Source organism: Tarenaya hassleriana, unplaced genomic scaffold (assembly GCF_000463585.1).
Source record: "Tarenaya hassleriana unplaced genomic scaffold, ASM46358v1 Cleome93, whole genome shotgun sequence".
Taxonomy (NCBI): Eukaryota; Viridiplantae; Streptophyta; class Magnoliopsida; order Brassicales; family Cleomaceae; genus Tarenaya; species Tarenaya hassleriana.
The window spans coordinates 195,281-209,992 of NW_010971683.1; the positions used below are offsets into that span (position 1 = coordinate 195,281).

At 33.1% G+C, this 14,712-nt stretch overlaps 1 protein-coding gene across 1 annotated transcript; it reads left to right on the top strand.

The window, feature by feature from the left end:
* The first annotated feature begins 4,733 nt into the window (after positions 1 to 4,733).
* Positions 4,734 to 5,111, top strand: LOC104804699. Its single transcript, XM_010529038.1, has 2 exons — positions 4,734 to 4,796; positions 4,923 to 5,111. The coding sequence occupies exons 1-2, from the start codon at positions 4,734 to 4,736 to the stop codon at positions 5,109 to 5,111; spliced, it is 252 nt and encodes an 83-aa protein (XP_010527340.1).
* The last annotated feature ends 9,601 nt before the right edge of the window (positions 5,112 to 14,712 follow it).

Sequence of the window (14,712 nt, forward strand, 5' to 3'; positions counted from 1 at the left end):
GATTGCGAGATTGCGTCCCATCTATGGGCCATCCGATCCGGGTCGGATGTCACCTATATGGGATATGATTGTGAATGTGGCGATGATATGATCGCGCCAATGTCCGAACGATAGGACGGTTATGGGCACCCCGATGACTTGCGTGGATAGCCGATTGTAGTCGGTACTATTGCGTGACGAGGAACATACGGTTTTTAGAACCGCGCCAACGTTTCCGTTAGCGACGAAACGGACCCCGGGATATGAGTATCCCGAGGATGAGGGCATCACACATACCTGAGATTCGGGTAGATTGGAGTCTCCCGAGGAGGTGGTACGGACTTACTCTGCCAGGTTCGGGCATGAACCTGACAAGTATTTTCGCGGCGGATGGTCGGCGAGGGAGAGTTGCAGCGATTGGCTCTCTCGTTATAGTCGATGGCGACGATTGTAGCCGATGTCTGGTGAGCTCCGGTATTGAGAAGTGACATCAATGCCGGAGTCGGGTGACACGCCTAGTATCGAGAGGTGACATCGATCCTAGGGTGGGGTGATGTGTTCGGGTGGAGAAAATAAAAAGATACTTATGCCGGATTCCGAGTGGTTGCGGAGTAGATGGATTCCAGGAGAGAGGCGGTTGTGCTATGCACATGGGGAGTACATTACCTACGCATGGTGCGCATAGAGACGATTTGACGGACTCTGTCCTGCGACTTGTCGTATGGACTTGATTGTGATTGTTTCGTGTTTACAGTGATTTCCTGTTTTCAATTCTTGTTTATTAGAATACTAGTGTATATATATATATATATGTATGTGCTTTCCCTGACACCATGAGAATGAAACAATCCGGGTTACGCCCAAGTTCACTCTCTAAGCAATTAGCTTAGGACGTTGTTACGCAACGTTTCAGGTCGCGTGCAGCAGTAGTCGATGAGCGGACATCGGAGACCTGGGTAGTGCACATCTACCGATCATGTATAATTACGTATTTTGATACATTTATATTTTGGGGAACGTTTTGTTTATATCGGTGGTAGACTTTAAGGTTTGAAATAATTTTATCACTACCACTTGATTATATATAATTATAATTGGAAATAATGTATCATATATGTATGTACGAGTGTTTTCTTCCGCTAACTCTGAAAAGAAAAGTTTTAAATTCCCGCGGATTTTATGAAATTATGATTTTATTTTACTTGTCCATGTGACGTAACTCGTATTGGGGGATGCGGATTTCGGGTGTTACAGTTAACCCATTAAACCCATTATGTATTTAGTTAAAATTAACTCATTTTGTAACTAATTAAAATTTTTATATTTATTTATATAAAAATTAATATATATATATATTAAATCGAAATATTTGATCTCGTTTTCGAATCAAATCGTACCGAAAATTTCGGTTTTGTTTTCGAATCGAAGTGTATCAAAAAATTCGAATCGTGTCAAAAAATTCGACATTGCTCCTAATCGAACCGAAAAAATTGGTTTTGTTTCTGAATCGAATCGTATCGAAAAACTCGGTGGCATTTCCGAATGAATCATGCCGAAAAATTCGAATCATATAAAAAAATCGGTACCGTTCTGAATCGAATCGTACCGAAAAACTCGATGTCGTTTTCGCATCGAATCGTGCTGAAAAATTCGAATCGTATAAAAAACTCAGTACCATTCTGAATCGAATTGTACCGAAAAACTCGGCGTTGTTTTCGCATCGAATTATGCCGAAAAATTCGAATCATATAAAAAACTCGGTACCGTTCTGAATCGAATCGTACCGAAAAACTCGGTGTCGTTTTTGCATCGAATCGTACCGAAAAATTCGAATCATATAAAAAATTCGGTACCGTTCCGAATCGAATTGTACCGAAAAACTCGGTGGTATTTCCGAATCGAATCATGCCGAAAAATTCGAATCGTATAAAAAATTCGATACTGTTCCGAATCGAGACGTATCAAAAAATTCGAATCATACCGAAAACTCGACACCATTTCTGGATCGAATCGTATTGAAAAAATCGGTGTCGTTTTCGAAACGAACCGTTAAAAAAATCTAAACGACAATATTTTTAAAACATCGAATCGAATTTAAAAAATAAAAAAAGTATGATTTTTTTAAAGAAATGTATAATTTTTTTTATAACCTATCGAATTTTGTATATATTTTTATTGAATCGATAAATCGAATATTAAAATGATAATTTTTAGGTTATATGAGTATACATATTAATAGTTATACATATGTATAAGTAATTTGTGAATATATAAATGGGTTTATATGGTTTATACGGGTTTAACGGGTCGACCCAACCCAACCCACTATTATTAACGGGTCGACCCAACCCAACCCGTTTATCCTTCAAATCTAAATGGGTTGGACCTAAATGGGTTGGGCGAACCCAATTGACATCACTATTTGTTAGTAGAATTTTTATTTTTATTAAAAATAATTATATAAATTATCCTAAAGACAAAAATGTCCATCATTTTAAAAATAATTTCACATTATACCCATGTCTATATAAATACCACATTCTTACCATTTTTACCATAACTCATATTTGAAAGAGTTTTTATAAAAGAACAAACTTATAAGAGGTATGTAATTCAAAATCTTTATTCAAAATATATATTAGTCATCTTATATCTATAGTTATATATATATATACATATACATATATATACATGTAGATATACATATTAATGTTGAATATATATATATATATATTGAAACATTATAAATATAATATATATATATATATGTATATGTATTTGAACAATATAAATAGTATATATATATACTTACACATAGATATACGTATGTGAATATATATATATAATATGTATATATACATGTATGTATATATACATACTAATTATACATAAATACATATATATACACATTATTTTTAAATATATATATATATTTATATTATTTATATACGAAATGAAAAATATAACTTATGTCTTTTTACAGTACAAACATGGTGAATTCAAAGGGATAATCGTCATATGTCAGAGAGGTATATATTCTATAAATATATCTTTATTATAATATAATATTTTTTTGTATCGTTGATTGGTGTATGTAATAATGTTTTTTTAAGGTGATGATACAATGGACCGATAGATTGGTCAATATTTTTCTTGAATCTATACGAGAAAGAGTTGGATCGCACGGGATGACGTAGTCAAAATCTTAAAAAGAAAGTAAGATGAGAATAATCGAGACCTTTCGAGAGTCCACAGATTATAATTTAGATTGGAAAAAATTTAAAAATAAATATTATTCGATTAAAAAACAATCGTCAATTGATTCGGAAGACTGGAGTCGCACTTCATCCCAATACACAAGTCATCAACATGGATGATGCATGGTGGAATGATCGTATTAAGGTAATTTCTATATAATTCTTATCATTATATACATATTCTCAAATTTAAAATCTAGACACGATAAATATATTTATTTAACATTTTTTTATATTTTTTTTATAAGAAATACCGGATGTTGCAAAACTTCGAGCACACTCGTTTACCGATATCGATATATTAGATCGAATATTTGCAAATAAGCACATTGGTACTGATGATGGATATTATCCGGGAGTAGGAGTGGATCAACATGTCGAATCAGAAAACCTAAGTGAAAATCTGCCAAAGACAGAAGACATCAACGATGATTCCGATGTGCCACTAGATAATATATCCAAGGGTCGAAACGGTTATATGGTAAATCTTCACACTCTTCTTCGTCATCACGTAAACGTTCAACATCAAAAGTTCCGTTCGATTATATGACTAATTAAGCTTAAATGAAGCGGACAGAAATATATGAACGTTTACATGATGATAAATTAGAGCGTGCAATTAACTCATTGGTTACCTTACCCCGATATTATTTATAACTCGTCTTTATATTGGGAGGCAATAAACGTATTCCAAAGCAACGAGGCACATGCTCGTATTTATTTGACTTTGCCAGATGAGGAAGCTCGCGTTTCTTATCTAGAGCGCATGATAGGAATCAAACGGACGGATGTTTAGATTGATCGAGGAACTACTATATAAATAAATTATTTTTTATGTTTTCATATTATCTAATAAGTATTTTTTTTATCTTGATTTTACATTTTTATGTTTTTTTGTTATCAAATAAGTATTTGTTATCATTTCAAGCTTATTTATTTACATGTTTAAAATCTTTAGATCATATGTTATTAATTTAATATAACTTTTTATATTCATCGGATGCAAATGTTGTATAGAATAATTGAAGAAGATGATGTTAGCATCTTCTTTGAAGAGTCATACATAGATCCTTTTTCAGAGAGTATGCCAAGACAATTGACAAATCTAGATAAAAAAACGTGGACGACAATATGTCCATGAATTAATTCACGGTCACGAAGAACAATGCTACAATATGATCAGGATGTATCCACCGGTCTTCATATCATTATGTCAAAAGTTAGAGAGCGACTATGATTTGAAGGGAACCGATGCAATCAGCATCGAGGAAAGTGTGGCCATTTTTCTTAATATTTGCGCTCAAAACATAACGCAGAGGTATGCTGGAAAGGTATTTGGTCATGCACAGGAGACTGTGGGTCGAAAATTTCACGAAGTTTTAGATACTCTCGAACGTATGGCCGTTGATTTACTTAAGCCTAAACCAGAACCTCATCCGAAATTGTAATCAGATAGAAGTTTTTGGCCGTATTTTAGAGGTTTCATTGGTGCATTAGATGGGACTCATATCCCTATTACTGTTGGAGGACATGATGCACAACGATATTGGAATCGGAAGAGTGATACTAGGCAAACTACCGAAAAATTGCAGCGTCAATACTTGTTCCTGGATCTGCTCATGATGCAAAGGTTCTCGCATTAGCCATGGAGGGCAATCATAATTTTCCAATTCCCCTATTGGAAAGTATTATTTAGGTGATTCAGGTTATGCTCTTCGACCCGGTTTTCTCACACCGTATCGGGGAGAGAGGTATCACCCTGATCAACACAGTACATCACGCCAACCTACTAGTTATAAAGAAATGTTTAACAAGAAGCATTCTTCCCTTAGATTAGTAATCGGGCAAACTTTCGGAATATGGAAGGCGAAATGACGAGTTTTGAAAGAAAAACCAAGGTACAATATACGGGTCCAATGAAAGGTTGTGGCGGCTACAATGGCACTGCATAATTTTATTCGTTTATCAAACTTACAAGATATTGATTTTGAGGCAGAATCCGTTGAAGAAAGTAATGCAACAAATGAAGATGATTCATCAGATGATGAAAATGATGAAGAAAACCAGAACGATGCTTTGATTAGGTATATGGAGGGAATCCGAGATGAAATTGTAGCGACATTATGAGATTCTCGATATTCATTTTTTTATTATTGTTGTTACTAATATTAATAAATATGATTTTTGTTTTAATAATAAATACCCTTTTTGGTAATTTTTAAATATAAAATCTAAAACCAAAAGCTAAAACATTATTTTTACCAATCAAGTTTTCTAAAAACTGTAAAACTTATAAAAGCCAAAAAACCAAAAATTAAAAACCAAAAACCAAAAAACTAAAGCAAAAAACCCAAAATAAAAACTACTCTCATTCAATCCCATTGAACCCCTTAGTAATTTGAATGTATACATAATAACAAATTCAATTTACCAATTTGATACATATAATTTAAATTTATTTCAACAAATCTTTTAGACCTCATTAACTTCAAATCTTAACGAAAAACACTATTAGGCTTGTATTTCTTTCTACCATTTCCTTAACAAAAATAATATTTTCAAATAGCAGGTTTGTTCTCTTTATATTTTTATGTTCAACATAATATTGTTAAATTTTTATCTCTCTATATATATATGCATGCTCGCACCTATCTTATACACACGTTTTATGTATATAAAAATAGAGTTTTATATATATATATATATATTTATATATATAAAATAGAGTCAGATTTACACGTATTTATATTTTTTAGATTTTTCATGATTTTAATTTTCATCACAATAAATCAGAAACCAAACATGTCAATTTATTAGTGTTAGTAATTTTTAAAATCTTAATATACATAACCTTTCATAGTTGTGCGCCAGACTTTTTTTGGATAATCAGAACAGTTGCAAGTATGAGCGTTGTTGGTCATTCTGATAAAAAAGTGGATGTCAAACTTGGACACAAGGTATATTTTTATTTTAATTTCCACATTATTAGCTATATTAAAGTTTTTATCATAAATATGAATAGGAATCAATACTGTTTGATAAATTTATATCACTGAATAAAAATAATCAAGTTTTTGCAGTTGTGGCTTTGAAAAAAATATATTATTATTTACTTCAATAAAATTATTCGTAGCAATGATTACAAATTACAATACAAATTCGTCATGTTTCTGTTTAATTAATTTGAAGTTTTTTTCCCTTTGATTTTATAAAAACTATATTTTGGTTCTCTTCCCATTTCCCTTAGTAAACTTTTATAAAAAAAATTAGGATTTAAAATTTCCCTATTTTATAAGATTTAGATATTTTATTTTTACTATATTTTGGTTTACTTCTCATTTTATTTTACTAAACTTTGATTAAAATAATATTTATGATTTATATTTTTCATATTTTGTTAGGATTTAGATAATCTAATTTTTTAATATATATCCAATTGATATAATCAAAATGGGTTATTGAATTTTGTATCAATAAAAGTATATGTAGTTTATTCAACTCCATATACCTTTAGATTTGCGAATTCAAATGGTGTCAATGCTAAAATATTATTTTTCATCATAATCTTTGCTGTAGAAAAATTTTGGTTACTCAACATTGGATCAACTTGATAGAAATCACAGTTTATGGCAACTAGTTGTCCGTGTTATCCGTTCTTGGGAATCGAGGAACACTAAACGTGATGGAATATTGATGAGTTTTGATATGCTTCTTTTGGATGAAAAGGTGCATTTCCTTCTTTTATTTCTTTATAAACTTAGATATGATATAGATTTCACAATCCAACTGTATATCAATTTATTTATTTTTAAAATAAAAATCTAACTTCAAGTTTGGGTTTCTTTGTCGTTTATACAAGATTTTGTAATACAAGCCTCTATCGATGCGAAAGAAGCTGACAAATTCAAAAACGTCTTGGCAGTTGGAAAAGTATTTAGAATCAATAATTTTGTTGTTGATCGTTCTTATAAAAAATACAGGCTCAGGGATAACAACTTGATGATCCGCTTTAATGGGAGAACAACAATTCTGCAACAAGAGGAGAAGGACTTTGGGATAAAGTTTGAGAAATTTAGATTTCGTGATTACGGAACTTTGTTTGCTTTGGCTGATAAAGAAGAAGAATTACCAGGTACAAAATTCTTTCAATGACAAATATGATCCATGTAGTAGATATGATCCTATTATTATATTGGATAAAATTACGAACAAATTATTATGTATTTTGTGATACATTTTCTCACGATACTGAAACATAATTTACGATTTTATATAAAAATTGTGAATATTCCTTCAATTTATATATCTATCGTTAAAATAAAAAAATTTGAAGTGGTTTTGACTATGTAGACTTTTCAACTAACTTAATATCCAACGCATGATATATTTTGGTATTTAATTCCATTATGTGAATTATATTTTCAAATTCATAGTGGTAAAACTGACTATGTTACTATATTTTTATTCTGTTTTATATGTATTTTTTTTTTGTTTCTACTCTTCATTTTGTAATATTTACATAAATTTATGTTTAATTGTTTTATTTATACCCCTACCGTTTATGAATGTTATATGTGAGTTTGATCGAGCTTAATAATTTTGTATACTTATAGTATTGATTCTATACGTAACATGTTTGTTTTTTTGTAGATATCATTGGTTATCTTTCTCAAGTTGATTTCAATGGTTACGGTGAACAAAGTAAATGGAAAAGAATTGTGATCCATTTTATCTCGGAGGAGTAAGTTTATTATACAATATATATATATATATATATATATATAATACCAATGTGTAATTATTGTGATTAGACATTTAACATGTTATAAAAAGTTATGTAACTTGACAATTTCTTCGTCATTGTATAGTGGTTTCAAAGTGAAGGTATCTGTCTTGAATGATATGACAGATATCTTGTATGGAAAACTTGAGAAGAATCATGATGACTATATTGTGGTTATCGTAATGGGTGTAAACCCGAAATTATTTAGGGGTGTTATAATTTTATTAATAACACTTTATTTTTGCTTATTTAGATATGATTTTTATTTATGACGTTTTTGTAGAATCTAACGGGTGAATTGCAGCTAAACACTACCTCTTCAACTGACATCTATCTCAATAATGATAGCGATGTTGTTCATAGTTTTCGTGGAAGGTGTGTATTCTGATTAATAATTTTTTCAGGTTTTTTATATATTAAAATGACACATATTTATGTTACGCAGCGTTACTCTGCATATTTTCCAAAGCAAAAGTGGCAAAAAAAATTATGGTGGAGAAACAATGGAACAGTTCAACATATCTGAAATATGTCATTTTATCCTCAGCAATGAACCTCAGATAATGTTAAAAATTAATACTTTACATTTACAAATAATTAAAATATATTTCATTATATTTAAACCACTATGGCTACACCAAAGCCAACATGAATATATGTCAATCTAAACCACTTTGGCGACATGAATATATGTTCAATGTTATACCGATATTCGATTTGATAAAAGACAATATTGGTAATCAGTATAATAATTTTCATAGGGATACATATACATTTGGTTCGAACTCTTCCAATTGATTACAAAACACTCTTTTATTGAAACTATTTCGTCGCTATATCATTTTTTGGATGATTCCGAAAATCTTAAGATTCTTTGGAAAGTTGAAATAAATTATTATTGTATAATAATTGTTTTACAATATACATAGGATAAGGAGTTGTACATCCAAGCTAAAGTGGTTGAAGTTCTATTTCAAAATGGCTGGAATTATATATCTTGTGCCAAGTGCTCTCGCTTGCTGGAAAAAGATGAATCTACCCTTTTGTGTGGCAATTGTGACAACAACCAAGCAGTGGGTGTTTTGAGGTGATGTATTACCAAAAAACTTTTAAATTTTTTAATCGATATAATAGATAATCTATAGTTATTTGATCGTTATTTCAGATTTCGTCTCGAGTGTACTGTAGATGACGGAGAAGACACAACAACTTTTGTTATATTTGACCGAGATGCGACGAAGATTACTAATATTACCGCTTCCGATATCAAGTGTGACAATGTTAGTGTTTATAAATTTAATTAGTTTGCATGCAAATTCTCTTTATTATATAATTAAAATTGCATTAAATTTGTCCTTATTATAAACAATTATAACCAACTAAATATTTTTAAATGTGACGCAGGACTCTGATATGGAATAATCATTGTTTATCCAATTTTGCATACTTAATATGTTAAATTTTGCAGACATGCCTAAAGTTCAAAAGTAGAGGCAAGGACTGAAGAGGATTGTTGTTGATTTTTTTTTTCATATGTTAAATTATGATAGTACATTTTTCCAAAAAAAAAATTAAATTTATCAATATTTTTTTGCGTAATCTATTCATTTGAACAGGAAGAACGTGAGTTAGACTATCGATGAAGAAAGATGCTTGATAATAAAATGAAGAGACCTACAATGGAAGTTTCTTGGGATATGTCTATTCGATTATTAGTGTTTAGTTTAACACAATGGATTGGATTGTAGAATACTTAGATTTATGTCGTAGTCATGAACTATGTTTGGATTTTTTTTTTTAAAGAATGTCTTACACAATGTATTTGATTTTGTGATATATATATTTATCAAATAATCATGTTCAGTTCATATCTATGTTTCATATTAATTCAGATCTCTTATATACAATCTATGTTTTATTCTTTTATAGATGTCGCGAAGCACATTATATCGAGGTTTTGTATAGTAAAATCAAACCCCTATTACATATTCAAATAACTTTAATATTTGTAAATGTAATTATCATTGGTATACATTTACGTAATAAGTATGATTTTTGGGTGAAACTCAATTTTAGTATGATAGAGATAAAGTATGGTTTTGTTGGCCAGAAACATATTTTTGGCCATAATTATTATAATAAAACTTAAGATTGTACTTGAATTTTGGAATAGTTTTCTAAATATATATATGAAATAGTTAATTCTAGGTATGTATATTCAAAACCCTTTTGTTACACATAATTAGTACATATATTCATCTGTATTATAATGCTATGACATATTTACATAGATTCTTAAATGTGTTATAAATGTAGTTTTTGGAAAATATGTGGGTAATAATAGAACTTTACATCAATGCACAAAAAAAAAAGGGAAGATATTATGAGAAAACGATATTGTTGCTTCATGTGCAAGAAACCATAAAATCACCCCTCCGCTTTTTCTCGGGCTCCATCTTCAGTATTCACCACCGGTCCACTAGAATGAACGGAGACCGGTTTAAGCTCAATCGGAACGAAGTATCTACCACTGTCTTCACCATCGATTTGGCAATCTAAACCGGCACTGCTACCTCCTCCGAACGAAAACGAACAGTCAACATCAAAGAGAGCACCCCTTTAAACCCATTATGAATTGAATTCAAGACTTCACAGGCATAGAGGATAAGGTCTAGGAATATGGATTGAGCATCAAAGCATTCGACTCCAGATTCAATCAAAAAGTAGTAAAGCTCTTCTTTACCGGGTGATTCGTCGTCTTCGTAAATGAATTCGTCAGGAGAGAAAGGACATTCAAAGGAAAGTGGTAAACTTGTAAAGTCTGGTTGGAAAACTTCAGCTCTAAGATTGATGATGAAATCTTTGCCTTCTGAGATTTGGTCTAGATGATGACTAAAGGGCACTACTGAGGTTTTCATGATGAATCAATGATTACTTCTTTTCCAAAGTCCCATTGATAAGGATCAATGCATTACCAAACGTATATTCATATAACCTGCATAAATGAAAATTTTCATTCAATTAACTTTATATATATATTGATGATTCAAGCATCTTTGTATAGATTCAGATAACTTTATATTAGAGATATCCTCAATATCTTGTATATATTTGATATCTCCTTAAGTTAGGGAAGTTGTTGTAACTATATTTGATATACTCGTGTATATAGGGCCAATAGCAAAAACAAATATGAAGTTTGTGTATTTGGCAAATAAATACACAAACTTTCATTTTGGTAATAAAATACACCAACTTTTATATTTTTAGCGTAAACCTCCACAAACAGTAATAACATCAAAAAATAATGAAACTATCAATACGTCATTTACAGTTATATATAAATATTATATCATTTGTTTAATGAAACTATATCATTAATTATATGTAATAAATTTATTATTAACGTTATTTAGTGATTTTGTTTTTTATGTTCAAAACATAATATATATGGAAAATGAAACCCTTGAAATGCAAATATATTATGTTTTGAACATCAAAAAACAAAATCACTAAACAAGGTTTATAATAAATTCACTAATTATATATATTATGTTTTGAACATAAAAAAAACAAAGTCACTAAACAAAATTAATAATAAATTCACAAAACATAATTAATGACATGGTTTTATTAAATAAATGATATGATATTTATATACAACTGTACATGACTTATTGATGGTTCTCTTATTTTTTTTTACGTCGTTACTATTTGTGGAGGTTTGCGCTAAAAATATAAAAGTTTGTGTATTTTATTACCAAAATGAAAGTTTGTATATTTATTTGCCAAATACACAAAGTTCATATTTGTTTTTGCTATTGTCCCCGTGTATATATACTGATGAAGAATAATAATAAAAGTAAGCCTTCCAAATACCTTATATGGTATCAGAGAAAAACCCTAGTCTAACGACTCAAACATATTCCGCCGCTTCAGCTTTCTTTCCGACGACGTTAACCTCCGTTACCGTCAACCCTAGTGTCGCCGACACCTCCCTTAGTCAACCCTTGTTTTGATGGCTTCCAACGTTGGTGTCTCGACCGAAGCTATGTCTTCACCAAATTCATTATCCGAAACAATTGCTACGTTTACCCCTAAGGAGCCTAGCAAAACCTTACTCGTTGTCAATATGACAAACATCACCAAGCTCACTCCTTCAAACTACATTACCTGGAGTATCCAAGTTCGATCCTTACTCGAGGGTTACCGTCTCGATGGGTTTATCATTGACGATGGTTCTATCCCTGCGGCCATGGTTTCCTCTGACGGCTCTGTATGTGCCAATCCAGCCTTTGCTCCTTTCAAGCAGCAGGATCGACTTCTTTTCAGCGGACTCCTCGGTGCAATCACTGTCCTGCTACAGCCTCTCATCGCTCGTTCGGTCTCGGTTCGTGAGGCGTGGCTTACTCTTGCCAATACGTATGGTAAGGCTTCTCGTGGACATCTTCTTCAACTACGAGATCAGATCAAGCGTTGTACCAAGGGTACACAGTCTGTTGATGCGTATCTTCGCTTCATCACGTCCAAGTCGGACGAACTTTCTCTTCTTGGGAAACCTCTTGACCATGAAGACATTCTCGATGCGGTTCTTGAGGGATTACCGGAAGAATACAAGCCCATTGTCGACATGGTGCAAGCGAAGGATGTCGCCATCTCACTCGAGGAACTCCACGAGAAACTTATCAACCATGAGGCCAAGCTCGCCGCTGCATCTCCTCACTCCTCTCCGTCATTGCCTATCACGGCAAATCCTGCTGCCGCTCGCACTCGTCCGGCCTCTCGTGGCCATTCCAATCACCGTGGTCGGCCTTGGGATCGATCTTTGTCTGGTTCCTCTCGTAGTTATCAAGGGAAATGCCAAGCTTGTGGTGTTTTCGGGCATAGTGCACAATGTTGCCCAGAGTTTCGTCTTGTTACTGCATCCCCTTCTAGTATGTCGGGCTCGGCTACTCCTCGTCCATGGCAACTGAGAGCAAACGTGGGTGTCACTCCTCCCTTTGATCTGAATCCTTGGCTGGTTGATAGTGGTGCCTCACACCATATTACATCGGAGCTCGACAATCTCGCTATCCATAGCCCTTACCATGGCAATGATGACGTGATTCTTGGTGATGGTTCGGGCCTTTCCATCTCTCACATGGGTTCAGTATCTTTTCCCTCACACACTCGTCCTTTATCTCTTGATAATGTCTTGTGTGTCCCATCTATGGCGAAGAATTTGATTTCAGTCTATCAACTCTGTCACACTAATGGTGTATCGGTGGAATTCTTTCCTCATTACTTTCAGGTGAAGGATCTAAACACGGGGGCACTCCTCCTTCAAGGACTACCTAAGGACGGTGTTTATGAGTGGTCGGCGGCTTCTATGTCCTCGTCGTCCCCTCGTGTTACGTGTGTCAAACCCACCTTGTCCGTTTGGCACTTACGTTTAGGTCATCCGGCTTTACCGGTTCTTCGTCACATTATTTCCCGTTTTGATGTTTCAGTGTCTAAGCAGTCTTTATCTTTTCCGTGTGACTCATGTCTGGTTAATAAAAGTCATAAACTTCCCTTTTCATTGTCCATGTTGTCTTCTTCTCGTCCTCTTGAGATAGTGTTTTCGGATGTTTGGACATCCCCGGTTATTTCCGTGGATAGTTTCAAATATTATGTCATTTTTGTTGATCATTTCACACGTTATTCTTGGCTCTACCCTCTCAAACGCAAATCTGATGTTCACGACACTTTTGTTCGCTTCAAAGCCCTTGTCGAGAACAAGTTCTCTTCCAAATTTCCATGCTATATTCGGACAATGGTGGTGAATTTTTGGCCTTATCTTCTTTTCTTGCATCACATGGTATTTCTCACCATACTACACCACCACATACTCCAGAACACAATGGAATATCCGAGAGGAAACATCGATATATTGTCGAAACTGGCCTCTCTCTTCTCCACCGAGCCTCCGTTCCATTGTGTTACTGGTCTTATGCCCTAACCACAGCCACATACCTCATCAACCGCTTGTCATCCTCGGTTCTTGGTATGATGTCACCATTTGAAGCTCTTTTTCGCTCCTCTCCGAATTACTCCAAGTTACGAGTATTCGGTTGTCTCTGTTACCCTTGGTTGAGACCATATGCACCTCATAAACTTGCTCCCAAATCCACACCTTGTGTTTTTCTAGGCTATTCTCCATCACAAAGTGCCTACTTTTGCCTCGATTACTCTTCCTCTAGGTTGTTTGTCTCTCATCATGTCGTTTTTCACGAATCTAGCTTCCCGTTTGCTGATCGTGCACTACAAAAAAATCCTCGAATTCCAACGGATTTTCCAACGGATTTTCAACGGTTTTCAACGGCGTTTCAACGATGATTTCCGTTGAAAATTTCCAACGGGTATCCGTTGGAAACACCCGTTGGAAATTTTTAACGGAATTTTCAACGTATTCAATTGAAAAATTGGGTTGGAAATTTCCAACGGTATTTTCAACGGATTAACGTTGGAAAAATCGGTTGCAAATTTTTAACGGAGTTCCAACGGATGTTTGTTAGAAAATAATTCCAACGGAATTCCAACAGATGCCGGTTGGAATATTTTTTGGAAATTTTAAAAAAAAATTCCAACGGAATTCCAACGGATGCCGGTTGGAATTTTTTTTGGAAATTTTTTTTTAAAAAAATCCAACCGAATTCCAACGGATGCCGGTTG